The sequence below is a fragment of the Orycteropus afer genome, unplaced genomic scaffold, assembly GCF_000298275.1.
Source record: "Orycteropus afer afer isolate SDZICR_OR568_19922 unplaced genomic scaffold, OryAfe1.0 scaffold00059, whole genome shotgun sequence".
In the NCBI taxonomy this organism is placed as follows: Eukaryota; Metazoa; Chordata; class Mammalia; order Tubulidentata; family Orycteropodidae; genus Orycteropus; species Orycteropus afer.
In genome coordinates this window covers 5,537,989-5,565,251 of record NW_006921646.1, presented here as the reverse complement: position 1 = coordinate 5,565,251, position 27,263 = coordinate 5,537,989, and the positions used below count along the sequence as shown (strand labels likewise).

Sequence of the window (27,263 nt, the reverse complement as noted above, 5' to 3'; positions counted from 1 at the left end):
TACCATGGAGACTTTGTTAAATAGGTAATAAGTTCTCATGGCTCAAATTTCAAAAGGTACCAAAGGGCATCCTTTGATGAAAAGTCTCCTCCTCTTTCCCACAGCCACCCAATCTCCCTTCCCAAAGGCAACCAGTGTACCAGTTTCTTAACTGTCTTTCCAGAGGTATTTTATGTTTCTATATAAACATATGTGTGAGTGTGTATATATAGATAGATACAAATATGTTGTTGTTGTTATGTGCCATTGAGTCGGCCCCGACTCATAGCAACCCTTCCTTGGGTTTCTGAGGTGGTATTACTACAGAAGTAGATTGCCCAACCTTCCTTCCCAGGAGTGGCTGGTGGGTTTGAACTGCCAGCCTTCTGGTTAGCAGTCAAGTGCCTTAGGCACTGAGTGACCAGAGCTCCTAGATACAGATATAGATGCACACATATACACACACAGATGTCTCCCCTTCCATTTCACACAAATACAGTATAAAACATTCATTGCATTCATCAATACTCACTTTCCTGTACTTCGTTATTTCCAGTTAACAAAACATCTTGGAAATATTTCTCCGTTGGTGCATAAAGAGAGTCCCCAGTCTTTTTTATGGTTTCATCATATTCTATTGTATGAATAGACCTTCATGCATTTAGCTAGGCTTCTACTGGTGGATATTTAGGTTGTTTCCAATGTTTCATAATATAAGTGATTTTTCTATGTATGGTCCTTGTCCCTAAGTTATTATAGTCATGTATGACTAGAAATAGAACTACTAGGTCAAAGAATAATACTTTTTAAAATTTTGATCAGTAGTGCTTAGCTGGAAATGGAAGGCCAGAGTTTTCACAAGGACAGGTGATTGGGATGACCTTAACCTGTGCCCTGCCCGGCTGGAGAGGGGGTCCGGCTCATTGCTCTTTCCCGGATGTCCTTCCCTGACACCTTGAATCCTTAGGAGATGGATGTCTCATCTATACTTGGCCTCCTGCCCATGTTGGACTTCTCAAGGTTGGGGCTGCCTTTGGCGCCTTTCCACCCCCAGGCTCAGCCCAGGTCCCCAACACCATTGATGGTGAAGCCTGTCGACTATGCCCCTCACCTCTCCTGGCCAGCCGTGTCCCAGAGCTGCAGTGCAAAGTGCTTGTTGTCCACCAGCAGGGTTTTGACCCGAAAATCCACTCCTAGGACACAGAGGGGGTAAGGCTCACTTCAAGTTACCATCCAGGACTTCCAGCCCAAACCAAACCAGTTGCCGCTGAGTTAACTCATGAGTTTGATTCATGGCAATCCCATGTGTGTCAGAGTAGAACTGTGCTCTATGAGGTTTTTGGTGGCTAAGCTTTCAGAAGTAGGTCACCAGGCCTTTCTTCTGAGGCCCCTCTGGGTGGACTCAAACCCCCAAACTTTTGGTTAGCAGCCTAGTGTATTAACCATTTGCATCACCCAAGACTCCTTTGGGAGCTCTGGTAGCATAGTGCCTAAGGCACTTAAAGGCTGGCAGTTCAAACCCACCAGCCGCTCCTCGGAAGGAAGGTTGGGCAATCTACTTCCGTAGTGATACTGCCTCGGGCAACCCAAGGAGGGGTCACTATGAGTCGGGTCTAACTCGACAGCACATAACAACAACAACAACAACAGCAGACTCCTTTAGCCAAAACATGCCCAGATATATGCCTATCCCCAACACCAGTCATGGTGAGGTGATAGCTGTTGGCTGGTGTGCTTCCTCTCTGCTCTCCAAGTCCTATCCATACTTTAGAGCCCACTTCCTCCAAGAAGCCTTCCCTGACCACTCACCCCACAGAGTTCACTGTGCCTGCTCTGCTCCCATACCCTGACAGTTGGTGCCAAGACAAGGCACCTTGTATTGTTTCCTCTTCAGGCCACCCAGAAAAACTAGTCTCATTATTTTATTTTTATAAGACTCCTTCTTTTATCTCTTAATAGCTGTATGCATCTTCTCCTTTCAACTAGACAGCAATGTAGAGAGGGGAGTGTAAGGAGCACTGACTTCAGGACTCAATCTGGCTGTGAGTCGTCCACCTTCTGCCTATGCAGGCTATGTGACCTTGCAGAAGTCACTTCACCTCTCTGAGCCTTCATTTCCTCATCTGTAAGGTGGCAATTTAAAAAGACCTGAACTTCAGAGTGAGTGAGAGGGTTCAATGAGAAACCTATTTCAAAGATTTGCCCTGGTTTCCAATGGAGGAAAGTAATTTGGGAGGTGGTAATTTTTATTATTTTAAATAATTTTATTTTAAATGACAATTAAAATTTTTTCAATCATCAGAAAATTTATCAACTAAAAGATAAATAATTAAAAATAGTAAAAATTGATCATTTTTATTATTACTATTAAGTCTCATCTTCCTAAACCCCAGTCCCCCAAATTTCAAAGCCCTACCTCTTCCTCTGGTCATATTTCCAGACCTTTTCTGTCCTGGATATATGTAGGTCAGAGTGAAATCCCAGGGAGGCTTGGAATCTTTAGGGTACACCTTGCTGCTAACCCTCACTTCCTCAGGAAACCATGCCTGGATTGAGGGTATCATGGGGAGAGGCTGCTTTGTCCTCATTCCCCACCCTCTTTCATAACGGAGCCCTGAGGCTGAAGAACACATGTAGGTCCCCAGGCCATCTCAGGAAAGATGCACCAATTCCTATTGGCTGTGCCAGACTCAGCCTTCAGCTATTACCACCTTTCTCAATAGCCACCCCCAATAGAACCTGCTGCTGCCCCCTGGTGGTGGTTGATAGCATAGCTACCTCCCTGCCTGCTCTCTAAGGAGGCTGGGAAAAGTGGCAGCTCCTTAGCAAAATGGTGAAGTGGAAGAAGTTTACCCTTAGCATATGCTTCTCTTTGATGCCCTTTTTCCTGAAGTTCTTAGGAAGCCCAGGGTCTGTAGGTAACTCTGAAGTTATCCAATGCCCCTGTGATAATATCCAAACTGCACTGAAATACCCACAGTGATGAAGGACTCACTGCTTCTATCAACTAGCACTAACAATTCTTCCTGGGATTCTATAACTCTCTAGTCTAGGAGTGATGACTCCTACTTTTCCACCTTCTTGCCAATTCCCTTCTTCAATTCACCCATGTGTCTCTATCCTCCCCCAAAACATATTACAGCTTAACCACATAAACTGTTAGGGTTATAACGTTTTCTGAGTGGCACCAGCTGTTTATGATTGGCTGCTAACCCCAAGGCTGGTTTGAATCCACCCAGCAGCACTGTGGAGGTGGAAGAAAGGCCTGGCAATCTGCTCTCATAAAGATTACAGCCAAGAAAACCCTATGAACCTGTTATACTCTGTATCACATGGGGTTACCATGAGTCAGGGTTGACTCAAGGCAACAGGGTTTGTTTTGTTTTTTTGCCATCCCCTTCTTCAATCCACCCACGTGTTCCTGTGCTTTTCTTTAAAATATGTTACAATGTAATCATATAATCTGTTAGGGGTATAATGTTTTCTCTTTTGCAGGGACTCTACTATTTTAAATGAGCAGCCCCAGGAGAAGGCAATGCTGAACCCAAAAGAGAGTAAAACTTCTGGTGTGGGGATATGAGCTTTGAAGGCAGGTTATGCTGGATATGAGCTCTAGCTTTGGAGCCCAGCTAGGGGAAGAAACTTGACCAGGTCTTCAAATCAATTTCCTTATCTTTAAAACGGGTAAATAAGGAAAGATCTCACACACACACACACAAAAAACGCACATTTGGATATAATTCAATTGGCTCTGGTCTTCCACCTGGCCCTGTTCTCAAACACAAGCAGGCTATGGTTCTTGCCTCTGAGAGAAGGGGGAATGAATGGAGAGAGGCGAACTCAGTGGGAAATGTTTGTGACTGGTGAAGCCAGAATGGTCCCCAGTGATATTAAAGCCTGAATGGACAATAGCCACCAGGTGGCACCAAATCACAGCTGGGCCTGGGACAGATTTTTGCTCTGCACCTGGATCTCAAGTTCTCCCAATTGTTAGCAGTGCATGCAGCCTTGCCCCATCTTTTTACAATGTGGGTTTTTTTTTTTTTTTTTCCCTTTCTTTTCTTGATTGAATGTTGTAGAATCTTCTTACCACATAATAATGGGAAGGCTTAATTATAAGGAGTGTTGTTGTAAGGAGTAAGACATGTAGATAAGATGCCTGGTACATTGTAGGCGTTCAGTAAATAGTAGCTAAGATAATTAATAATGGTGGCCCTGCAGACACTGTGACTCTACCCAACATCAGGGAAGGCCTATTATGAGCTCCCCTCCCCAAGGGGACTCCATTTTTAACAAGCATCCCAGGTGCGGATTCTTAGAGCAAAGTTTGAGAACCTGTGCTGGGTCCCTCTTGTGCAAGGGCTGTCATTTATCCACCAGCCTGGCACTGGTCCCCTGTCAGCACATGCCCTGGCTGACACAAGGATGTGAATCCTTCCATCTTTGCCTCTAAATGGGTTTCCCCTTCATCCCCATCAGTTTACTTTTCTGTAGCTCTATACATTCAAGTGCCCATTCAAAAAAACAAAAAAAGAGTTGCCATTGAGTCAATTCTGGCTTGTGGTGACTCTATGTATGTCAGAGTACATCTGGGTTCCATAGAGTTTTCAACAGTTGATTTTTCAGAAGTAGATTCTTCCAAGGTGCATCTGGTGCACTCAAGCCTTCAACATTTCATTAGCAATTGACCTTGTTAACTGTTTGCACCACCCAAGGAGTGGCCATAGATCCAGATATTTCTAGGGAGGAGAGGCTTTGTGCTTTAGGGTATTTCATTTGCAGGAGCCACTGAATTAGACATTATCAAATATTTGCTTAAAATAATAATAACTAATATTTACTGAGCTCTTACTAGGTGCCAGACATTATTCTAAGTGCTTGCTATGTATTAACTAATCCTGACTCTAGTACTGTAGGAAGTCAGTACCATTGCTGCCCCCATGATTTAGATGAGGATTTAGGAGCTCAGAGGGATTAAATAATTTGCCCAAGTTCATACCACTAGAAAATGGCAGAGCTGGAATTTGAACTCAGGCACCTAAGTTCCTAACACCTCACTCTTCAAATACATTCTGTGTAAGATACTCAATTTGTTCAAGATGACTTCCTGCTAGAGCATGGCTCTCTGGCCCGGAGCCAGTCATGAGCAAATCCAGCCACCACGGGCCCTGCAGTGGCTTGCCAGTGGGCCACGTGTGTGGAGACTTGCTTGTTTTTACCATCACCCAGGGCTGGCACCTAAATTGCAGGGTGCTTTGTTGATGTGACACATTATAAGCTAATCAGATCAATGCTGAAAAAGCAAATTACCTGTAATTAGAGATGATTAGTAAAATATACCCATATAAAATAATGTCTCATGTGGGGCCCACGGCCAGGGCAGAACCTGCCTGCGTCCTCAGAGACAGCTTGCTTTGGGCCTGCTGTGGCTTGTTGGCCCAGGCCCCTGGGTCTCCCCTCCCTCTCTGCCGCCATCCCTGGGCGGGACACTTACCCACAGTAGCTGTTAGCCCAGTGGCAAATGAGTCGTGGTGCAGCAGGTGCAGGAAGGAGGTTTTGCCCACATTTGAGTCCCCCAGGAAGATGACATGGAAGACGTAATCAGGGTCAGCCTGAGGCTTGCTGCCCAGGATGTTCCCTGGGAACAAAGACTGCCCAGCCTCCCAGGAGTCCGTTCCTGGGTCTTCAGATCTGTTCTCTGCCCTCGGCTCCCTGGATCGAGCAGGACTTTGCTCTCCTTTTGCCTGAGCATGCATGAGTGGGAGCCCAGATTGAGCTTCCAGCTCTACCACTGTGGGGAGGGTTTGTATGGGCTCCTGGGGCCCTGCTCCATCACCAGGCTGAGCCCCCATGGAGAAAGAGCTGCCTGGGGCTGATCGTTTCCCAGGAATGGGGGCCTCTGCTTCAGACTGAACCTGGAGTGGGCCGTGAGGGGGCGTAGCAGACAAAGCATCTTGCAGATGAGGTTCTGACTGCTCTGAACCCATGTCCTGCCCACCTTGGTCCTCTTGTTTTCCTTCCTCAGCCTGGGGCTCTTCTGCCAGATTCCAGTGGTGGAGGGCAGGCAGACCATCTGGCCTGAGGACCTGGCCATGAGCCCCTCTTTGTGCCCCAGAGTGGCCCTCCTGCTCCTCTGAGCCCAGCTTGCCTGTCTCCAGCCCCTCTTTGGGAGCCACAGACTCCAGACCCTGGGAAGGCTCAGCTGGCCCTTGTATGAAGGTCCCAGCCCCCAAGGAGCCTGACCCTGGCTCAAGGCCTACAATATGTGGGTCCTGAAGAAGGATCTCTCTTTGCTTGGGCAGCTTGATTGAAGCAGGCTCAGACCTAGGGCCTTCGTCATCTGGGTCTGAGGTCTGGAACAGCTCATTGGGCCCACCTGGGGCCTGGGGAGGGGGAGATTCCACATGAGGAGGGAACTTATCCTCCAGAGGGATGAGCATTTTAAGTGTGGCTTCCACCAGGCTCCCTGCCTGCCCAACTGTGGCCCCTGGGAGATCCCAGTGGAAGTGGGTCTCAGAATCAGGCCTTGGCTTGTCCTTGGCTTCCAGGCCAGGAGGCTGCACGGGCTGCTCTGACCTGATGTCCTGCCCATCTGAGTCCCCTTCTTTCTCCTCCTTGGCCCTGGAAGGCCCCCCAGAGGGGCTCCTTAGAACACCATCCAGATCTGAAGCTGGCTCCTGACCAAAGGACAGAGAGCGTGGTTCTGAGATGGAGATCTGCCTGACCACTCGGGGCGTCTCGGGGGCCGAGGAGGCTCTCGGAGTCGGGGGTGGGCTCCAGTAGAGCTGGAGGGCTCTGAGTGGGGGGCTGCTAAAGCCACTCAGGAGCTTGTCCCAGTCATCATTGTCCCCAAACAGCCCAGGCAAGGGTGTCTCCTCAGGGGAGATGGCCTGGGCAGCTGGGGCCTTCTCTTCCTCTGCTCTGGGGGAGCTGAAAAGGATGAGAGGAGGTGATGGTCAGGGGAGGGGCAGGCAGGAGGATGATGTCACACCAACCCCACAAGCATCCCTCACCATCCTTTGTACGTTTCACACCTGGTCCTCCCTCCCAGGCTTTGCTAGGGCAGTCTTCACCTAGCATGCCTTCCTAGTCTTCTCCCTCAGCCAATCCTACTTATCCTTCAAGGACCACATGAAGCTTCACTTCCTCTAGGAAGCTTTCTAACCCATACCCCTCCTCCAAGCTATGATAAGTAAAGCAAGGGCCTTCCAGGGAAGCAGCACCCCAGGAGGCCCTATGTGTGTGTATGTGTGTCCCAGTTATGTGTCATTGGGCATGTGCAGTGCAGTGAATTACTTGTTATGGCTTTTCTAGCCATAGTCTTTGTAACTTGCATCGAAGATCTTGCAATGCAGTGAATTACTTGGTATGGCCACAGTCTTTGTAAACTCCCACTGGATTACTGGGTGGGACCATGCAAATAAGGTGTGTCAAACTCTGGTCAGTTTTGTCACTCTGCTAGGCTTAAAATGAGCCCTCCTAGAGGGAGAGAAGGGATCTTACTGTCATCAAGAGAGAAGAGCAGAGCTGGAGATGAAGTAGGGTGTGTACTTGGACCCGAGATCCCTGCACTGGACTTCCTTGGCAGAGATGCATAGCAGAGAGAGATGCCCCAGCAGAGAGAGATACCCCAGCAGAGAGTGACAGTCACAGTGGAACCAAGAGGCACGTGACAGAGAGGTGGGCTTACCTGGCCCACCGAGTGAAAAAGCTGAGTGCCTTTGCCCAGGAGGCTTGCTGGCGGAGTGGGGTTCACCTAGGTGTACCTATCAGCAGAGCTAAAAGAGCTTTGTAACATTGACCCAACCAGGGCAGAGGCCAGGCCAAGAGGCCAAGGGCCAGAGAGGTGAGCCTAGGGCACAGCAGAGGGGAGACTCTCCTGATTGAAGAATTGTATCCTGAGTGCATTCCTGAAACTGAATTGTACCTTGTTACTTCCCTAATAAATCCCATAATCATGAGTATTATCTGTGAGTTCTGTGTGGCCATTGCAACGAATCATCAAACTCAGCAAAGAAGTAGTGAGTGCCATGGGAGGGGTGGTTGGTGTCAGAATTGGTAAAAGGCTAGAGGCCGGCAGTATGTCTGGCCTCATAGGAATAAACCTTGGGCTGCTGATGGTGATTCTGTCTTCCTCTTGTGAAGTTAGAGGAGGTTAGAAAATTCTGCCTCCATGCCCTTTTTTCAGAATGTAAATTTTCCCTCTCTGTGCCTCCCTTTCCTCATCTGTGAAATGAGCATGAAAATCCCAGCCTGGCAGGGCTTTTGAGAGAATTAAAGGAGGGAGACTGTATGTGCACTGGGTGCTAAGCAGAGCCTCGGAGAACTTAGAACGTTCCTCCCCTCTTCCAGAAAGTCTCTGACCTCTACCCCAGCAGCCCAGGCCTGGTAGCCACTGACCTTGGTTCCTCCTCCTCCACCTGCCAAGATACACGGCCCTTGGCAGCTTCCAGGTGCCCCCTGGTCACCTGCAGCTGTCCCCGCACCTCCTCCAGCTGTCCGGCCAGTTCTCGCTCTACCTCTCGGAGTTGCTGGTTCTCTGAGCTGGCCTCCTGGTGGGTGCTACTAAGGCAGTGGAGCTGGGCCTCCAGCTGCAGGGGGTGGAGGGTGAGGAAGAGAGAACTTGACCAGTTGCCCTCTGGTCAAGGCAAAGCCTCCCAAAGCCACCCTAGAGCATAGACCACCCTCTCCCTTTGAGGCTCCTAGGGACCTAGCTCAAAAAATATAGGTTTGGGGTTGGAAAGGTTACCCCCATCGGCTTAATTAGCTCCATTACCTCCTACCCAGGAGAGAAATGTTCTTTGTAGGGGCAGGGAGGAGAGAGGAAAAGGGCCTCTACACAAGGGCCAACACATAAATGAGACCACGCCCTCTTCTGCTCACAGCCTCCAGGGCTACTCATCTCTGAGCCCCGTAGCAGATCACACAATGCCCAGATGGAGTTCTGACCCCCATTTGTCCGATGACATAACCGAGTCTCAGAGGTTAAGAACGTTTCCAAGGTCACTCAGCCAACAGTGAAGACAGAGTTGAATGTCACCCTGTCACCAAACCTCTGCCATATTAAGACCTCATGTTTGTCCAGTGCTCTCCTGTCTCCAAGTGCTTTCCCATGTATTACTTCATTTGACCTAACAAGCCTCCAAGATGCAGTGGATGCAATTATCCCCATTTTACAGATGGAGAAACTGGGGCCAGGCCAAGCAAAGTGATTTCCTCAAGTTTGCATGACTCTTAAGTGGAACAGCAGGCTTTGAAATCATGCCCCATTTGCATCCACAGCACTTTCTAACCTCATCTAAGAAAAGGGCTCAAGACTCCTTTCTCTCAGAGGCCTATTCTCATATATGAGCCCAACCAGTCCAACGAGGCCTCCAGATCTGCTAATATTTATGGCAGGTCCAAGGATGGTTGTCAAAGTCCGTGAACTCTCTGAAATCAGGCTTCCAAAGAAGCCCTGTGGCTCACCTCCCTCTGGCCCTCAGCCAGCTGCTGCACCTCACGCTCCTTTGTCTCCAGAACTTCTTGCATCTGCAAGCTGAGGGCCAGGCCCCGGGAGTTGCTCTGGGGAGCAGAGAGGCCTCAGCTCCTGCATTGCAGGCTCCATGACCCAGCCAGCTGGGCTGGCCCTCCCCATGCTCACATCTCCACCCAGGCCTGGGGTGCAGGGATCAGGATGTCTTGGCAGGGAGGGTTCTGTGGGCGACTCCCCAGCTCAGGCCTAGATTGTGGCAACAAGGAGAATGAGGCCCAGAGAGGGTTGGGACTGGCTGTGGGGTGCATAGCAAGGCCTCATAGAAATGGGAAGGAGCCCAGGATTGGGACTCACCACCCCATGTCTTTGGGTAACACGTTCTGGTCAGATCTGTGAGGGGACCTACTCCCGGCAGCCTCCTACTGCCCTCACTGTCCAGTCTTGGCCCCATGACTTAGCCAGCACAGGAGTCCAGCACAGGGGGTAAGGGGCAGGGGCAAGGGGCAGCTGCTGGAAGGGAGCGCACCTCGGCTTGCAGCTGCTGTTTCTCCCGGTGGATCTGCTGTTCCATCTCCTGATAGAGCTCCTGGACCTCACGGTGATGGTCAGAGTCACGTCTGTAAGGGATCAAAGATGGTGGGATGGGAGTGGGGGGCACACAGCCCACCAGGCCCTCTGGGGCCAAGCTGCTGGCAGGGTTGGTCTGGACCTGGGTTTGGAGTCCACTCTGCTGCTCACTTCTCCCTGGCAGCAGTCACTGACCCTGTCACCCTGAGAACAGTCATCTTGACCCATATGACTTTGATATCGGTCACCTTGACCCTGTCACATAGTCCCCATTACCCCCTCACTCTGTCCCCGCCTCCCTCTATCACCATCCCTCTGCTCCCATAACTCAAAGCCTCTAGCAGGGCTGTAACCTTTGCCAGCTCCGGGGGTCACCATACATATGCTAATTATGTGAACAGTCTCTTGCATCACAGCTGCCTCCAGCTCATCTCTGCCCCATCCAGTCCCCAGGCCCTGCTGTGCTGGGGGAATTCCATTTGGATTCAACTAAAATATAAAGAACACCTACTAGGTGCCATGCCAGCTAAGGGCACTTTCTGCTCATGCTCTCACCACCTCCACTCACTTCCTCAGGGTCAGCTCCAGAGCCTCCTTGTCAGCTCGCACCTCTTGAAGGCGACTGGTCATCTTGGCCAGAAAGCCCTCCAGGTTGCCTGCCAGGTGGGGCTCCTCCTGCCGCAGCTTCACCCACAGCTGCCAGATCTCTGTTTGCCTACAAGAGAGAGGGAAGCCAGAGGTTAGGTAAGAGATGGGACTGGAGCAAGAGGGACCCACTCCTTGGTTATAATTGTATTGCTCCAGAAGACTTGGGCACCTGGGCTCCAAAAGTCTACTCACACACTATAAGGTGAAAATCAAATGCTACCTCCTCCAGGATCCTTTCCCACATATGTCCTCTCCCTCCTTGAACCCCACAACACTGTGTCTCTCTTTGATTTAATGATTAAACATGGAGTGGTGGGCCTTGGGGGCTTCTAGCTTCCTTCTCCCTTCTCACACACTCTGTAGCTGTGTGACCTTTGGCAAGTCTAATGCCCTCTCTGGGTTCATTTGTCAAATGGGGAAGCTGCTACCTGCCTGGCAAGGTGGCTGGAGAACGAGAGACATGCCTGATGAAAGCACCAGCTTGGGGCCTGGCACCTGGTTGGCATTCGATAAATGCTGCTTTCACACAGACTTAATTAAGTCATGAAGACAAATGCCAGAGGGCTGAGCCAGGTCATGCTGCCAAGTGGGTAAATGGTTCCCACCCCACCTGCCCTGCCAGCCTGCATTCTAAGTCCCACCCCACCGACCCCACAACACTGGGCCACACCCCCCAGGAGCTAGACGTGAGGGATCTTGTCCCCCATCAGTGGGGTGAGCAAGCCAGAGCAAATGGGCAAAGGTGAGTCCCTCACTGACTCTAAGGGACCCTCGTGGGGCCTGGGGTTGTGAGAGGGGCACTTTCAGGCAGCTTCTCTTCTCTGAGCACGAGGGAGCCCTATAAGCCTGAGACAATTTGAAGGAAATGCCTTTCTGTCTTCACAATTACCCAATCCTGGGCATCCAACCCAAAACCAAACTAAACTCATCACCATTAAGTTGATTCTGACTCAGTGCAACCCCCACTAGGCTTCCAAGACTACATATCTTTATGGAAGAAGACTGCCTCATCTTTCTTCCATGGGGCAGCTGGTGGTTTAAACCATGGACCTTTTGGTTAGCAGCCAAATGCCCTAACCACTACACCACCAGGGCTCCTTAACCCTGAGCATCACAGTGCCTGAAGTCACCCCATTGGAGAACCCTCTCTTTGTGTTAAGAAAGGCACCTTCAGGGAGTCTCATGTTTTTAAGAATGGAAGAGCCCTTGGGAGACTGATAGCTCAATTCACTAATCCTGCTGGGGAGTAGTCCTGTAGGGCAGGACACAAGAGAGTATAGGAGTGTGTGGAACTTCCCTTGAGAACTTCCTTCACACGTGGTCTCATTTAATCCCACTACCACCAGGTGTCAACAAGTTGGCTCTGACTCATGGAGACCCCATGTGTGGCAGAGTCCAACTATGCTCCATAGAGTGAGCTCATTTTTCAGAAATAAGTCACCAGACCTTTCTTCCATGGCATTTCTGGGTGGACTCAAACCACCAACCTTTTGGTTATCAGCAGAGCACTTTAAGTGTACCACCCAGGGACTCCCATTTAATCCCACAACACCCCTTATGCTCATTCTGCAGCTGGAAAAGGAACAAAGGCAGAGAGATAAGACCATCTGTTGAAGTTGCACTACTAGCAAGTAGCCAATCCAGGATTTGTACCTTGCTCTACCCAGAAGCCTCCCATCTTGACACTGTGCCTGTGCGAGCCCCTACCCTACAGACACTGCTGTTCTTACTCAGGAAGTAAGTGGCTGGCCCCCAGCTGCTCCATGAAGGCAAGGAATGCCTCCTTCTCCTCGGTGTTGGCCTCCTCCAGTGCTGGGAAGGTGACAGCTGCAGATCTCCGCTTGGGGGGCAGTGGCCTCCTTCTGTGGAGCTTGTGGGTGCTCAGGTCGGAGCCAAAGATGCTCTCTGTGGACAGAGGGAGACAGAGGGAAGCACCCTATACCTTCCATCCTGCCCTGCTCCAGCCCTTGGGAAAAGTAATTATACCTGTGTTGGTCACATTTATACAGGGTCACATTCATTCATTCTTCATATCCACCTTGGGTGTCTACTCAAGATAGACACTATGCCCATTTTACAGATGAGAATCAGAGGCCCAGAGAGGCCAAGAAACTTGCCAAAAGTCACATAGCAGATCCATGGTGGCCAAAAGATCCTTCATTCACTCACTCAAGGAATATTAATTGAGCATCTACTATATTTGGGCACATAGTAATAGTTTTAAGTGCTGGGGACAAAATTGGCACTAATCCCCGCCCTGGTGGAGTTGACATTCTAGTGAGAGTTGAGGAACAAGATCCTTTTTCTAAAAGGAGGTACATTTGCTGAGTGAGCTAAAGGGATGAACAGGTTAATTGCCATCAAGAGACTGGGAGAGGGGCCTACTTTAGATGAGGTGGTGGTCAGGAGGTATCCTTGAGGATGTGATGAGTTGTGGGTAACAAGAAGGAGCAAGTCACATGGGGGTGGAATGAAGTACATTCCAGGCAGAGAGAACAGTACATGCAAAGACCCTGAGTGAGAACCAGGCTGGTATGACAGAAGGAACAAATGGCACTGAGTGAGACCAAGAGGTTGGAAGAGTCCAGACAGTGCAGGCCCTGTAGGCCTTGGAAAAGGGTTTGGATTTTGTTCTATAGCCAATGGAAAGTCCCTGGTATGGTGGACATGACAGGATTTTGATGTGAAAGTGGCCTAGTGGGGTTGTAAGGATAACAGATGTTTCCTCTGCTCCCCAGCCCCCCGTTCTCAATTCCTGATCCCTTCTTCCCGTGTGCCTCACTCTCAGCTTCTCACCCGCCAGAGCTGGAGCAGCTACCTCCTGTGGTTACCCTAATCTGTAAATGCAGGTTTCGGGCTTCCTTGTCTGCTGGCCCCCAAGCTTTTGGAGACTCAACAGACCTGAGGACTCCAGTTGTTTTTTGGGGCATTGAAGGCTGAGCTGTGCTTTATAGGGCCCCTACTGAGGACACCACACCTCAGTTCCCAGATCGAAAGTTCTTCTCCCAGTGAGAACCACGCCTCTTGGCCTTGGTCTCTCTAGGTCCTATCTGGTCTGTCTTGAGAGGTGGGTGCTGGGTGGCCCTGCCCAGTGGTGCTCAGGGCCTAAGGACCCCCTAAAATCAGTACCAGTTGCCATGGAGTCAATTCCAAATCATGGTGATCCCCCAGATGTGTCAAAGTAGAACTGTGCCCCACAGGGTTTTCAATGGCTAATTTTTCAGAAGCAAAACTCTAGGCCTTTCTCCTGATGCATTCCTGGATGGATATGAACCTCTAGCCTTTTGGTTAACAGGAGAAATCATTAACTGTACCCCTAGGGAACTCCCCATTAGTTGGAATGACTGAGGGCACCTGACTTTGGGGGAAGTCCCTACCTTCTAACTATCACTCCCCTGCTGCTCCCTGGGGCTGGAAATTCCCTTAAGCAAAGGCAGGATGTGACCCTCCTCAGGCAGAAACAAGAGCAACAGTCTAAGAATAGGATGTCTTTAACCTTTCACCATAGAGAAGACTTTTGTTAAGGAAAAGACAAGAGAAGTGTCATAAAATAAACCTGGAGCTATATGACTATGAGACCAGAAGAACTAGATGGTGCCCGGCTACCACTGTCAACCACTCGGTGTGGGGTCTATGTAGGAGATCCTGGTTAGAGAGGGAGAAACAATGTGGAACAAAACTCAAAATCATTTGAAAAAAAAAAAGGGAGGGGGGGACCAGGTTTGCTGGTCTGATAGAGCCTGGTAGAACCACTGAGACTATGGCCCCTAGTTGCCCTTGAGGTCTGGAATTGAACCCACACCTGTGGCTTCCAGCCAAACAAAAGAGAGGCATATGAGTTGAACATTTATCTGAGGTAGATACATTCCTTGGAGAGAACAATCATGGGAGAAAGAAGGCTTATTTATGCACAGGGAGACAGCTCAGGGGGCAGGAGCGCATAGAGGGATGGACATTGGGAAGAGGTAACTATTGGGAGGAAGTGGGAGGGGAGCTGTTGCATTGTGGTAAATTGTGGTCAATGTCATGAGACAAAGTGTATGTGAACTACTGTATGGAAAGTGAATTTTCTCTGTAAATTTTCACCCAAGTCCCAATTAAAAATAATAATAATAAAAACTAAAAAAATAAGCCTGGAGGCCTCTCTGGAGAAGGGGCCTCCTCTCAAGGGAGGCCCCAGCTGATAAACAACACTGGCTGGTGGGAATGGAAGAGAGTAGATCTGCTGGGCTGGTAGTCTCAAGGCCCAGTTCTGCCTTCCTAGTCCAGGCTGTTTCCTCATAGCCACAAGAATCGTTATTATCACCCACGCCCTGACCTGCTCTCTGGGATGTGAAGAAGGTCCCTGGCTGTTATTGTTGCCTTTCCTGCCAGCCTAGTCAAGTTCCAGAGTGGGTACACTTTGTGGGACACCTGGCTGTGCAGGAAGTCCCTAGAGGCCCTCCCAGGACAGACATACTGAGCCCAGAGCTGAATTCTTCAAAGGAGAGGTGTCCCTTCCTCTCCACGTCTATCCAATCGAAGATCATCTCCAGCTCCTCTTCTCTGCCCAGGAAGCTGAACTTTGCCACCTGGAAGGAAAGGGTGAATTGAGTGGCTGTGCTCAGTGGGACAGCTTTGGGGTACACTTAAAAAAGGGGGAGGTGTTTTTCTTCAAACTTCCTCACTTCTCCTCTCCCCAGTTTTGGAATTATCTGCATAATCTGACCTGGGGTCTACCCTTGAGACTCCCCAGCATTATCCAGACAGCCCTCTCAGCAGAGCCCTGAACTGGCCACAAACCTTTCCCTTCCCTGATCCAACATCAAAATGTATCTGTTCTGAGTCCCCTCCCTTTAGGATGCTGATAAAGCCCAGTAGCTAATACTCCCCAGAATGTGTTTGTCAGTATCCAAAAGTTACCTGAAATTTGAAAATAAGGGAAAAAGTTGGACAGCACATCCTTTGAACATTATACAGGGCCAAAGGCTACGCAAACATTTTCTAGACAATCTGAGTATACTTAGTTCACCTTATTATTTACTACCAATTAAAGGTCCCAGACTAAATGAAGTCACATGTCAACATAAAGATTTTTGTCCAGGACAGATGGATTTTTTTTTACGTAGCTGAAAAGATATAAGTCCTGTTGGACATTAACTAGCTTTATAAAATCTAACTCAGCAATCTGATTCTAACATCTTTGTGAAATATGCTCTATATGCCTTAGCTTAAAAATTCTCTAAAATCTGAACAATCATGGGAGAAAGAAGGGCTGTGTATGCACAGGGAGACAACTCAGGGGGCAAGAGTGCATGGAGGGATGGACACAGGGAAGAGAGAACTATGGGGAGAAAGTGGGAGGGGAGCTGTTGCATTGTGGTAAATTGTGGTCAATGTCATGAGACAAAGTATATGTGAACTGCTGTATGGAAAGTGAATTTCCCCTGTAAACTTTCACCCAAATCACAATTTAAAAAAATAAAATTCTCTCACGTCTATAATATCTCTCATTGATTAACGACTTAAATAAAATCTTCGATATGTGTTCATTCTCCGTTTGTCTAAGAGTCATGATTTTACCTTTCTGAAAATTATCCTTTGACAGTTTCAGAGGTTCCATTGAGATGCCCCAGTGGATTCACACAACAAAGCCAAGAAAACCTCTGCAGGAGGAGTGTACCTGGTGAGCTCTTCAAGCCCGGAACTAAAACCAAACCCTGTTGCCATAGAATAGATTCAGACTCAAAGTGACCCTGTGTGTCACAACTGCTCCATGGGGTTTTCTTGGCTGTAATCTTTTCTTTGTTTTTGTAATTTTTATTGTGATCTGGTTGAAAGTTTACAGAGCAAATTCATCTTTCATACACCAGTTCATACACATTTTATTTCATGACATTGACTGCACTTCCACACAATGTAACAGCTCTATTTCCATCTCCTCCCTGTAGTTACCTCTTCCCTGTGCCCTTCTTTACTATGCATTCCTGCTTTCTGAGCTATCTCCCTGTTCAAACACTGCCCTTCTATTCTCCCATGATTGATCGTTCTAAGGAGTGTATCTACTTGATGTAAATGTTCACCCTATATGCCTGTCTGTTGTTTGGCTGGAAGCCACAGGAGTGAGTTCAATTCCAGACCTGAAGGCTAACTAGGGGCTATATATAGTCTCAGGGATCTTACCAGGTTCCATCAGAACAGAAACCCTGGTCATTTTTATGAATTTGAATTTTGTTCCACATTGTTCTCCCACTCTATCCAGGATCTCCTGTACTGATCCCTTTCAGAGTGATTGGCAGTGGTAGCCAAGCACCATCTAGTTCTTCTGATCTCATGATCATACAGGCTGAGGTTCACATGGTCCACTAGTCCCTTGGACTAATTATTTCCGTGCATCTTTGGTTTTCTTCATTCTTCTTTGCTCTGGGCAAGGAGAGACCCATGGTTGCATCTAGATAGCTACTTGCAAGCTTTTAAGACCCCAGTATCTACTCACCAAAGTAGGATATAGAATAATTCCAATTGAGCTTGATGTCCCCTGTGACCATTGTCCTGAGTCTTGGCTGTAATCTTTACAAGAGCAGATCACAGGCCTTTCTTTTGTGGTGCCATTGGGTGGGTTCAAACTACCACCCTTTAGGTTAATAGCCAAGAGCAAACTGTTTGCATCACCCAGGGACAGTCTTTAAGTCCAAGCACTCCCTTTCTTGACTCTCAGAGGGAATCCCAAGTGTTACACCACTTCAACTTTGCTGGCTTTCTCTTTCTCTAGGGTTTCTGTTTGTTTGATTCTTTTTATTGATTTTGTTTTTTTGGTTTTGGTTCATACATGACTGAAAAGTTATTCCTCACTGGTGGCAGCAGTGATGAGAAATTTGATTTTATGATCTGACCATTGGTGATCTTTGTGGGAAAGGTGACAGAGAACTAGGGCTTATTGGTCGAGAGACAGCAACTGGTCTGGTTTGCTAATCTTATCTGTTGTGTTTGTTGTTGATCTATTTGTGACTTCAAATCTGTTAAAAATGTCATACTAACTGGGAAGAACAGAAACCCTGGTGGTGCAGTGTTTAAGCACTCAGCTGCTAACTGAAAAGTTAGTGGTTTGAATCCACCAGCTGCACCGTGGGAGAAAGATGGAGCAATCTGCTTCCGTGAAGATTACAACATTGAAAAACCCGTGGGGCGGCTCTACTCTGTCCTATAGGGTCACTATGAATTGCAATCAACGGTACAACAATGAGGAGCTCTGGTAGCATAGTGCCTAAGGCATTTGACTGCTAACCAGAAGGCTTGTGGTTCAAACCCCCTAGCCACTCCTGAAAGGAAGATTGGGCAATCTACTTCCATAGTGATATTGCCTCGGAAACCCAAGGAGGGGTCGCTATGAGTTGAATTGACTTGATGGCAGTGAGTTTTGTTTCTCCTATGGCAACAGTTTTGGTTTGGGTTTGGGAAGGAGAACAGCTCCTTGAGATCTGAACTGGTAGATTTTTGCATTTACTTTTGATTGGTGGTTGAAGTTGTAGAAATGAAGCTGTATGTTCTCTATGAGTTTGTAATTCAGAAAGGCCTTTAACTCTTGTGAGTTTAAAATATTTTTCTACATTAACCAAAAGAAAACAAGCCCACTGCCATCCAGCCTATAGGGCAGAGTAGAACTGCCCCATAGTAAATGTTTCCAAGGCTGCAAATCTTTACGGAAGCAGACTGCTTCATCTTTCTCCCACGGAACCTCTAGTGAGTTTAAACCATCAACCTTTTGGTTAGCAGCTGAATGCCTTAAACACTGTGCCATTAGAGTACTATGTCTCTTAGAGTCTCTGTTTGGTTTATAGAGACAAATAAGTGTTTATAGAAATCCAGTGTTCCCTAAAATCACAGCAAATAAAGAAACTGAACTTCTAATGCTTTAAGTGTGCTAGACATTTAAGAAAAATCTTTCTTACAGAAATTACTAGTTCGGAAAACTTTTAAGGCTTTAAGTTCACGTAATTAAACTGGTTTAATAATTTTGGATTACAAAAATAAATAATTACTATCTATGCTGTCTCTGGGAGCTCTGGTAGCATAGTGCCTAAGGCATTTGACTGCTAACCAGAAGGCTGGTGGTTCAAACCCACCAGCCACTCCTCAGAAGTGAGATGGGGCAATCTACTTCCATAGTGATACTGCCTCGGAAACCCAAGGAGGGGTCGCTATGAATTGAGTCCTACTCGATGGCACACAACAACAACAACAACAACAACCCATCTATTTGGGAGCTCTGGTGGTGTAGTGCCTAAGACATTTGACTGCTAACCAGAAAGCTGGTGGTTCAAACCCACCAGCCACTCCTCAGAAGGGAGATGGGGCAATCTACTTCCGTAGAGATACTGCCTTAGAAACTTAAGGAGGAGTCACTATGAGTTGATTCAGTTCCATGGCAGTGAGTGAGTGAGTTATGCTGTCTCTCGGTATAATGCAAGTATACATTCTATTTTTAAAATAAGATCTGTTTTTGGTAAAGAAACTAGTTAATCTGCTTTTCCTACACTTCTGCTTTTGGTTTACTGCCCAAATAAGCTAATAATATTCTGATAAAATGTTTAAGATTATAAAAATATCCATTTGTGTTCAACTAAATTGAGTCATTATTCTGACAAATACATTTTATATTAACCATAACTGTATTTTATAATTGTGTAACTATAATTTTATAGTCGTTTTAAAAACATCTTTTAAGATTCTTCCAAAAGCAAACCCATGGCCGTTGAGTCAGTTCTGACTCCTAGCCACTCTGTAGGACAGAGTAAAACTGCCCTATAGGGTTTCCAAGGCTGTAAACCTTTACAGAAGACTGCCACATCTTTCTCCCAAAGAACAGCTGGTAGGTTCGAACCACCAACATTTCAGTTAGCAACCTAAGATCAAATATTAAATTTAAAAAAAAAATAAAAGAAAATTTCCAGGACATCTTTCTCTATATTTATTAAATGTTCACCAACATTATAAGAGCACCACGGGAAGAACTGTCCAATGAGTTGAGATGCTCAGCCTTTCTGAGGCTGTTTATCTAGGTAAAATCGCTATCATATAAATATTTCAGCAATCATATGCTTTCTGGGAAGGGCCTGGAAATTTCTCATTGCCTTTGCTATCCATAATATTCTTTCTTATCTTCAAGGGATACACTGATCTAATGCTTATTAATAGTTAGGTACTATATCCCAGAATGCCCTGGTGGCAAAGTGGTTAAAGTACTTGGCTGCTAACCAAAATGTTGGCAGTTCAAACCCACTGTGGCTCCACATGAGAAAGATGTGGTAGTCTGCTTCTGAAAAGATTATAGCTTTGGAAACCCTGTGGGGCAGCTCTACTTTGCCCTATAGAGTCACCATAGTCAGAGTCAACTTGATTTGTGAGTTTGATTTTTGGTTTTTGTACTGTATCCCAATGGAGGTTTTTTCTCTCCTCCATTCTGATATTATTCACTACTGTAATAAGTAACCATAGCCTTTCAGTCCCATTGTTAAACAGGTTTGTGTTTCCTGTACCACCTGAAAGGAGCCCTGGTAGCACAATGGTTAAGCTCTTGATTGCTAGCCCAAAGGTTGGTGGTTGGAACCCACCCAGTGGCTCTGTAGAACAATCTGGCAATCTGCTTCCATGAAGGTTGCAGCCTAGGAAACCCTATGGGGCAGTTCTACTCTGTCACATGGGATGGCTATGCATCAGAAACAACTTGACAGCACCCAACAGCAACATGCTGTTATAAGCTGCAGGTCAGAGTCTGTGTCTTCAACAATAAAGGACAAACTCGAAGCCTGATGGGAAAGGACTGTTCGAGATTTCCTGAATTATTGATGCCTCACTTGGGTATGGACTTCCAAGCTGACATTGCTCAGGCCCCTCTAGACTGAGCTAGTAGACTGACTCAGGATTTCCAGGAGCTTCAAGACCAAACACAGACAGATTGCCCACAATCCAATGAAGCAAGAACTGACTACACGGGACTGAATTAACAGCTAATAAACGCTGTGGTTGGTTGTTTGGCTGTGTTTAGTATAATTTTTTACTGTTTTATTTTATGGGTATATGAGGAAGTCCTTTCTCTGTCTTCTTGAGCTGTCTCTAATCCTCAGTTTATGCTTTTGCTTAAAGTTGTTTATACTTTTGTAAACTGAATTTAAACATTTGAAATGGTCTCTGAACCTCACAGTACACCTCAGAATTCAGAAACTAATACTTTCATGGAGTCTTATTTTTCTATGGCAATATAGTTATCTGCACAGATTTAATATGAATCTGTCTACCTTTTTTGTTGTTGTTGTTACGTGCCATTGAGTCGTCTCCGACTCATAGTGACGCTATGCACAGCAGAACAAAACACTGCCCAGTCCTGAGCCAGCTCCATGATTCTTGCTATATTTGAGCTCATCGCCGCTGCCACCATGTCAATCCATCTCGTTGAGGGCCTTCCTCTCTTTTGTCAACTCTCTGCCTTACCAAGCATGATATCCTTCTCCAGGGAATGGTCCCATCTGACAACATGACCATAGTATGTGAGACAAAGTCTGGCCATTATCACCTCCAAGGAGCATTCTGGCTGCACTTCCTCCAGGACAGAGTTAGTTCTTCTTTTAGCAGTCCATGGTACTTTCACCATTCCTCACCAACACCACAGCTCAAAAGCATCAATTATTCTTCGGCCTTCCTTATTCATTGCCCATCTCTCACATGCATATGAGACGATTGAAAACACTATGGATTGTGTCAGGCACACCTTAATCCTCAAGGAGACATCTTTGCTTTTCAGCACTTAAAAGAGGTTCTTTGCAGCTGATTTGTCCAGCACTATACGTCATCTGATGTCCCGACTGCTGCTTCTATTGGTGTCTACCTTTTTACTGGGATATAATTGGATAAATCAATTGTACAACTAAGTTCCTACTGAGAGTGTCATATTGGAGAATGATTCTTGCTTAATCAGGTATGCCAACCCCACATAATAAGGAACACATGTGGAACCAATGTCTATAAAGTCCTTCTAGGAGGCCAGCTTGGAATAAGTTGATAAAGAAAGTCATTTCCTGGCGGGAGAGGGACTTTAGAAAAATTGGGATCTTAAGAAGAATTTATAGACATTTCAGGTGAAATCTGGTGGAGAAAGTGCCCTAGTCTTAGGATAAAAACCAAAACCAAACACACTGTTGTTGAGTGGGATCCGACTCATAGCGACCCTTCCTTGGGTTTCTGAGGTGGTATCACTATGAAAGTAGATTGCCCAATCTTCCTTTGAAGAGTAGGTGGTGGATTTGAACCACCAGCCTTCTGGTTAGTAGTCAAATGCCTTAGGCACCACGCCACCAGAGCTCCCAGTCTTAGTATAGAGTTAGGATAACCAACTTGTCCCAGTTTGCCCAGGACCCTCCTGGCTTTAGCACTGAAAGTCCTACATCCTGGAAACCCCTTCAGTCCTGGGCAAACCAGGATAGTTGTTCACTCTAGATAGAAGAGCAAATAACAGAGGTTTTAAAAGTCTAACCTAATTTTGTATCTCAAAAGCCATTATCAAGAGTGTGAAAAGACAATCTACAGAATGGGAGAAAGCATATCACATCATACATTGACAAGGCTTTAATTTCCAGAATGTGTAAAGGACTACTACAAATCAACAACAAAAAGACAAAGAAACGAATTTTAAAATGGGCAGAGAACTTGAATAAACATTTCTCCAAGAAGATATACAAATGGCCGATAAGCACATAAAAATATGCTCAACGTCATTAGTTATCAAGAAAGCACAAATTAAAACCATAATAAGATATTACTTCACACCTATGAGATAGTTATTAAAAAATGGAATATAATAAGTGTTGGCAAGGATTGGAGAAATTGGAACCCTTGTCCATTGCCGGTGGGAATATAAAATGGTACAACCGCTATAGAAAGCAGTTTGATGATTTCTTACAATGTTATTACATAAAATTACCATATGATCTAACAGTTCCACTCCTAATTACATACTCAAAAGAATTGAAAACAAGGACTTAAGTAGACTCTTGTACACCAATGTTCACAGCAGCATTATTCACAAAGCCAAAAAGTTGAAGCAACCCAAGTGTCCGTCAACAGATGAATGGATAAACAAAATGTGGTAAACACATACAGTGAAATATTATTCAACCATGAAAAGGAATGAACTTCTGGTACATGCTACAACATGGATGAACCTTAAACACCTGCTAAGTGAAAGAAGCCAGATACAAAAGGACAACTATTTTATGATTCCACCTATATGAAATATCTAGCATAGGCAAATTCATAGAGACAGAAAATAGGTTAGAAGTTAACAGAGGCTGGAGGAGAGGGAAATGGGGTGTTATTGCTTACATGGATGCAGAGTTTCTGTTTGAGATGATGATAAAGTTTTGAAAATAGATGGTGGTGACGGCTGCACAGCATCGTGGTTGAACTTAATGCCACTGAATCATACATGTAAACATGATTAAAATGGGAAATTTTATGTTAGATATATTTTACAAAAAAAAAATTATATTAAAAGAAAAACTCCAATTTAATCCCAAGTTACATAATTCCATATGAAAACTTCTGGACAGAAGCTGAAGTGGCTCAACACTGTAAAAGTGTATTTGCAGAGCAAACTCAAGCCCATATGCTTAATCTGGGCCATATGTTTAATTTCACTGTACTTACAGAAATAATCTAGCCAAACCAAATCAGACCAGCCTTTTCTTTATATCAAGAATAAACTTTGGAGATTATTTATGATGATAGAAAAATTATTTGAAACTTATCAGTAAGGCAGAAGGGTTGTTGTAATGTGTCGTCGAGTCGGATCTGACTCATAGCGACCCCTCCTTGGGTTTTCAAGGCAGTATCACTACGGAAGTAGATTGCCCCATCTTCCTTCTGAGGAGTGGCTGGTGGATTTGAACTGCCAGCCTTCTGGTTAGCAGTCAAGTGGCTTAGCCACTATGCTACCAGAGCTCCCAGGCAGAAGGGTAGAGAGTACACAATTCCAATGTTATACAGAAACCATCCAAGCATTGTCTAGACTGGAGGAATGGACTTAGTTCATCTCATCATTTAATTAAAAGTCCCAGATTTACTGATGTTACTTCATAATTTACAGAGTTTTTGTCTGTGAGAGATTAAAGTAATTCTTGTCTAGTAGAACAGATCACTCCAAAGATTTATGACCTCCTGGGCAGTAATCATTTTTTTTTTCATTGTGGAGAAAATATATATAACAATTTATTTGCTTCTTTAACATTTTTCACATGTCCAATTCAATGACATTAGTATGTTTATTATGCTGTTCAACCATCACCATTGCCCATTTCCAAATTTCCCCATCACCCAGCAGAAGGTTAGTTTGCCCTAAACAGTTAGTTCACCTTCCTCACTCCCTTCTGCCCAGCCCTGATAACCACTCCATAAACTTTGCAGTGAAACCTCTGAGAGCTGGAACTTGAGGGCACTGCCTTGTTTTTCTGGGTCTCCAAAGTTTTCTGCCTTCGAAAGGATGCAGTCTTACCACTTTTCTACCACTTGTTTTAGCTTAATGGAAAATAGTTACATTTTTCTTCTCTGACAGGTTTCCTTGTTACACAGGTTCCAGCTTTTACGGGTTTTACTGTACTAAAACCAAAAAAAAAAAAAAAAAAACCTCAAACCCATTGCCATCAAATGGATTTCAACTCATAGCAACCCTCATTGGGTTTCTAAGGTGGTAGATCTTTATGGAAGTAGATTGCCCCATATTCCTTCCATGGAGCAACTGGTGGGTTTGAACTGCTATTTGGTTAGCAGTCAAATGCCTTAGGCACTGCGCCACCAGAGCTCCTTTTTACTGTACTAGGCATTAACAACTTTTTAAAATTTAGCTCAATAATCTTATCCTAATACTTCTTTGTCAAATTGCCTATAAATATCATAGCTTCTGAAATGGCCTTTGAACAAGTCATAACACCTTACTGGTTCCATCATTCAATTAATTAATTAACTACTTAATAACTTTGATATGTGTTCCCTTCATATTTACTTCAGAGTCATTATTTTACTTTTTTTAAAAATTATATCTTAATGTATATTTAATATTATATTTTAACATATATATAATGTTAATTTATATATCTAACATTAGCACCTTGTTGTGGATTTCACAGATAGGGCCCTGAGGGACAGACTAAATGAAGGGTCAATTTTGATGGTGGGAAGAACAAAGTCTGGAGCACAGAGCCGTGTCAGGAGGAGACAGCAGGTCCATGAGACCCCAGCAGCCTACATAGGCCCCTTCACAGGGAATGAGGAGGGATGAAGGAAAAATTGGTCTTGGTGTTTCAGTGAAGTTGATAGTCATTAACATGGTTTGATTTTCAGGGCTCTGATTGCTCCCCAGATAAACTTCTTTGCTCAATGGGCCTGAAATGTTACTATTAGCAAGTTACTTCTTTGATTCAGTGTCCTTTCCATTGTTAAAATGTGAATGTTTCTGGAATGGTAACACAGAAAGCCTTGTCAGTCATTTACATGTTAGTATAAACAAGTTATTGGCCTTTGTTGAGAGGGGGTTTTATACAAGATAAAGGAGAGAAGGCAGGTAAATCCTGCCTTCCTTGGAATAGGGAGTCTCAGAAGGCTACGTAAGGGGACACAGGGGTGAGATGGGGTCCTGGGCTCACCGCCATGTCCTCGCGAGTAATGAAGCCCCTCTCCTTGGCACCACAGTCTTGGAAGAAGTCCTGTAGTTCTGCAGCTGCTTGAAAGGACCATGCTTCTGGCTCTGAGGCTACAGGGGCATCCTGGGCATCAGCTGCCTCTCGTATTTGCCGCCGGCGGCTGGAGCCCAACTTCCGACTCTTCCGGGACACTCTCTGTCCATTCTCCATGGTGCCTTGGCCCTGAGGACAAAGGAGTGGTGAGGGGGCACTGGACCACTGAACATAGTCATTCCCTTCTTAAAACCCTCCGTAACTCCCCATAAACCCTAGAAAAAAATCCACCTTCATCAGTGAAGCTCTGCCTGATCACCCGCCTCTGGCCTCTGACATCATCTCCTACCCCAGCACACCAACCTCCAGCCCACTCTGCTCCAGGTCTTTGTCCTTTGTGTTCCTTCTGCTTGAAATGCACATGACTCATGCCCTCACCTCCTTCAGGTCTCTGCTCAAATGCCCAAAGCCTTTTCTGATCATTAAATAAAATAGTTCCACTGCAGGAGATGTTCTATTTCTCCCCTGGGGGTGGGGGTGAGGGTGGTTAGGAAGGTAGTCAGGATCTTGCTGTGTGAAGAACCAGAAACTGCTTCCTGGGAGCTCTCTCCTATTGTCCATTCAGCACATTTTCTCACATACTGGCTGCATGAAAACTATGGATTCTGGCCCTCCTGCAAGGAATCTCTCCCCCATTACCTCCTGCCTCTCTCATCCCTCACAGCCCTCCAGCCCTCTCATTCCTCCAGCCCTCCAGTGTTTTTGTCCTTAACACCATTTCTCAATTCCTTCACCACATGCTTTGGTGGTGTAGTGCCTAAGGCATTTGATTGTTAACCAGAAGGTTGGTGCTTCAAACCCACCAGTCACTCAGTGGAAGGAAGACTGGGCAATCTACTTTCATAAAGATTTACCGCCTTGGAAACCCAAAGGGATCACTCAATGGTTGGAATCGACTCAATGACAGTGAGTTTGATTTCGTTTGGTTGTTTTTCACCAAATGCACCAGGGAGTCAGTAGCTCCCTCACAGGGCTCATACCCTGAACGTAGTGGCCTCTGCCTTATCCCTCCATGCCCTAACACCCTTGAGGTTTTCATTTGTTCAAAATGTCAAGTTCCTTCTCACCCTTTGTCCCATGTCTTCCCCAACTCTCACTTCCTTGCTTAGTTAATTCCTCTGCCTCACCTTAGAAGCCACCTCCTTCCTGAAGCCACTTCAAGATGGATCCTGTCACCCCATGATGTCCTAGGCCCCCCCTGTGGATTTCATTGTGCACCTTGGTCCACATTCATCCACAGATCCTTAGTATATGATAGGTGCTCAAGTAGAGGTTGTCAAATTAGGATCCCTTCATTCTTGCTGAAGTCTTAGGTCACTAGATCAGTCAATAAAGATTTCAATGCATATTGATTGGTCCAGGCGAGTCCCCAGGGCAGGGGAAAGACAGGTAGGGTCTGGAGAAAACAAATTCAGTCCATATACAACTGTAGGGGATGGAGAGGTGAGGGGTCAATGTTCCGATAGTCACGGCAAGCTTCTCTGGGCAGGAGGTCTTAAGCCACGCTGTAAAGGAGATGGATAGGATTTAGAAGTAGTGAACAATATGTGTGAAGGAACTAAGGCAGCAGAGAGCAAGGCCTGTGCCCAGGAGAGGAAGGAAATATACTGCTTGAGGCTCTGCTGAACCAAAGGCCACAGACAATCTGAGCAGAGGGCTCAGGGGGCTCTGGTTTAAGGGTGACAGGCTCATTCAGGGGAGATGGAGCCACTGGGCCAGCCCTTCCTTGAGCAAGTTCCCTCCTGCAGGTTGCATAGGACTTAGATGAAGCAATTCCTCACCTCGGGGAGGCCCAGAACCTCAGAGTGAAGTACATTGTTTCTCTGTGTCTGTTT

General features: G+C 46.1%; 1 protein-coding gene across 1 annotated transcript in view; it reads right to left on the bottom strand.

The window, feature by feature from the left end:
* Nucleotides 1-25,545, bottom strand: part of RAB44 (RAB44, member RAS oncogene family) — a 31,502-nt gene extending 5,957 nt beyond the window's left edge. The window contains exons 1-9 of the mRNA XM_007939455.1: nt 25,339-25,545; nt 15,129-15,240; nt 12,400-12,574; nt 10,590-10,736; nt 9,981-10,071; nt 9,448-9,543; nt 8,376-8,570; nt 5,474-6,893; nt 1,091-1,172 (exon numbers count right to left, since the gene is read on the bottom strand). Of these exons, the coding sequence (XP_007937646.1) occupies nt 1,091-1,172; nt 5,474-6,893; nt 8,376-8,570; nt 9,448-9,543; nt 9,981-10,071; nt 10,590-10,736; nt 12,400-12,574; nt 15,129-15,240; nt 25,339-25,545 (2,525 nt within the window). The remainder of the gene's footprint in view (nt 1-1,090; nt 1,173-5,473; nt 6,894-8,375; nt 8,571-9,447; nt 9,544-9,980; nt 10,072-10,589; nt 10,737-12,399; nt 12,575-15,128; nt 15,241-25,338) is intronic.
* Between the last annotated feature and the right edge of the window lie 1,718 nt (nt 25,546-27,263).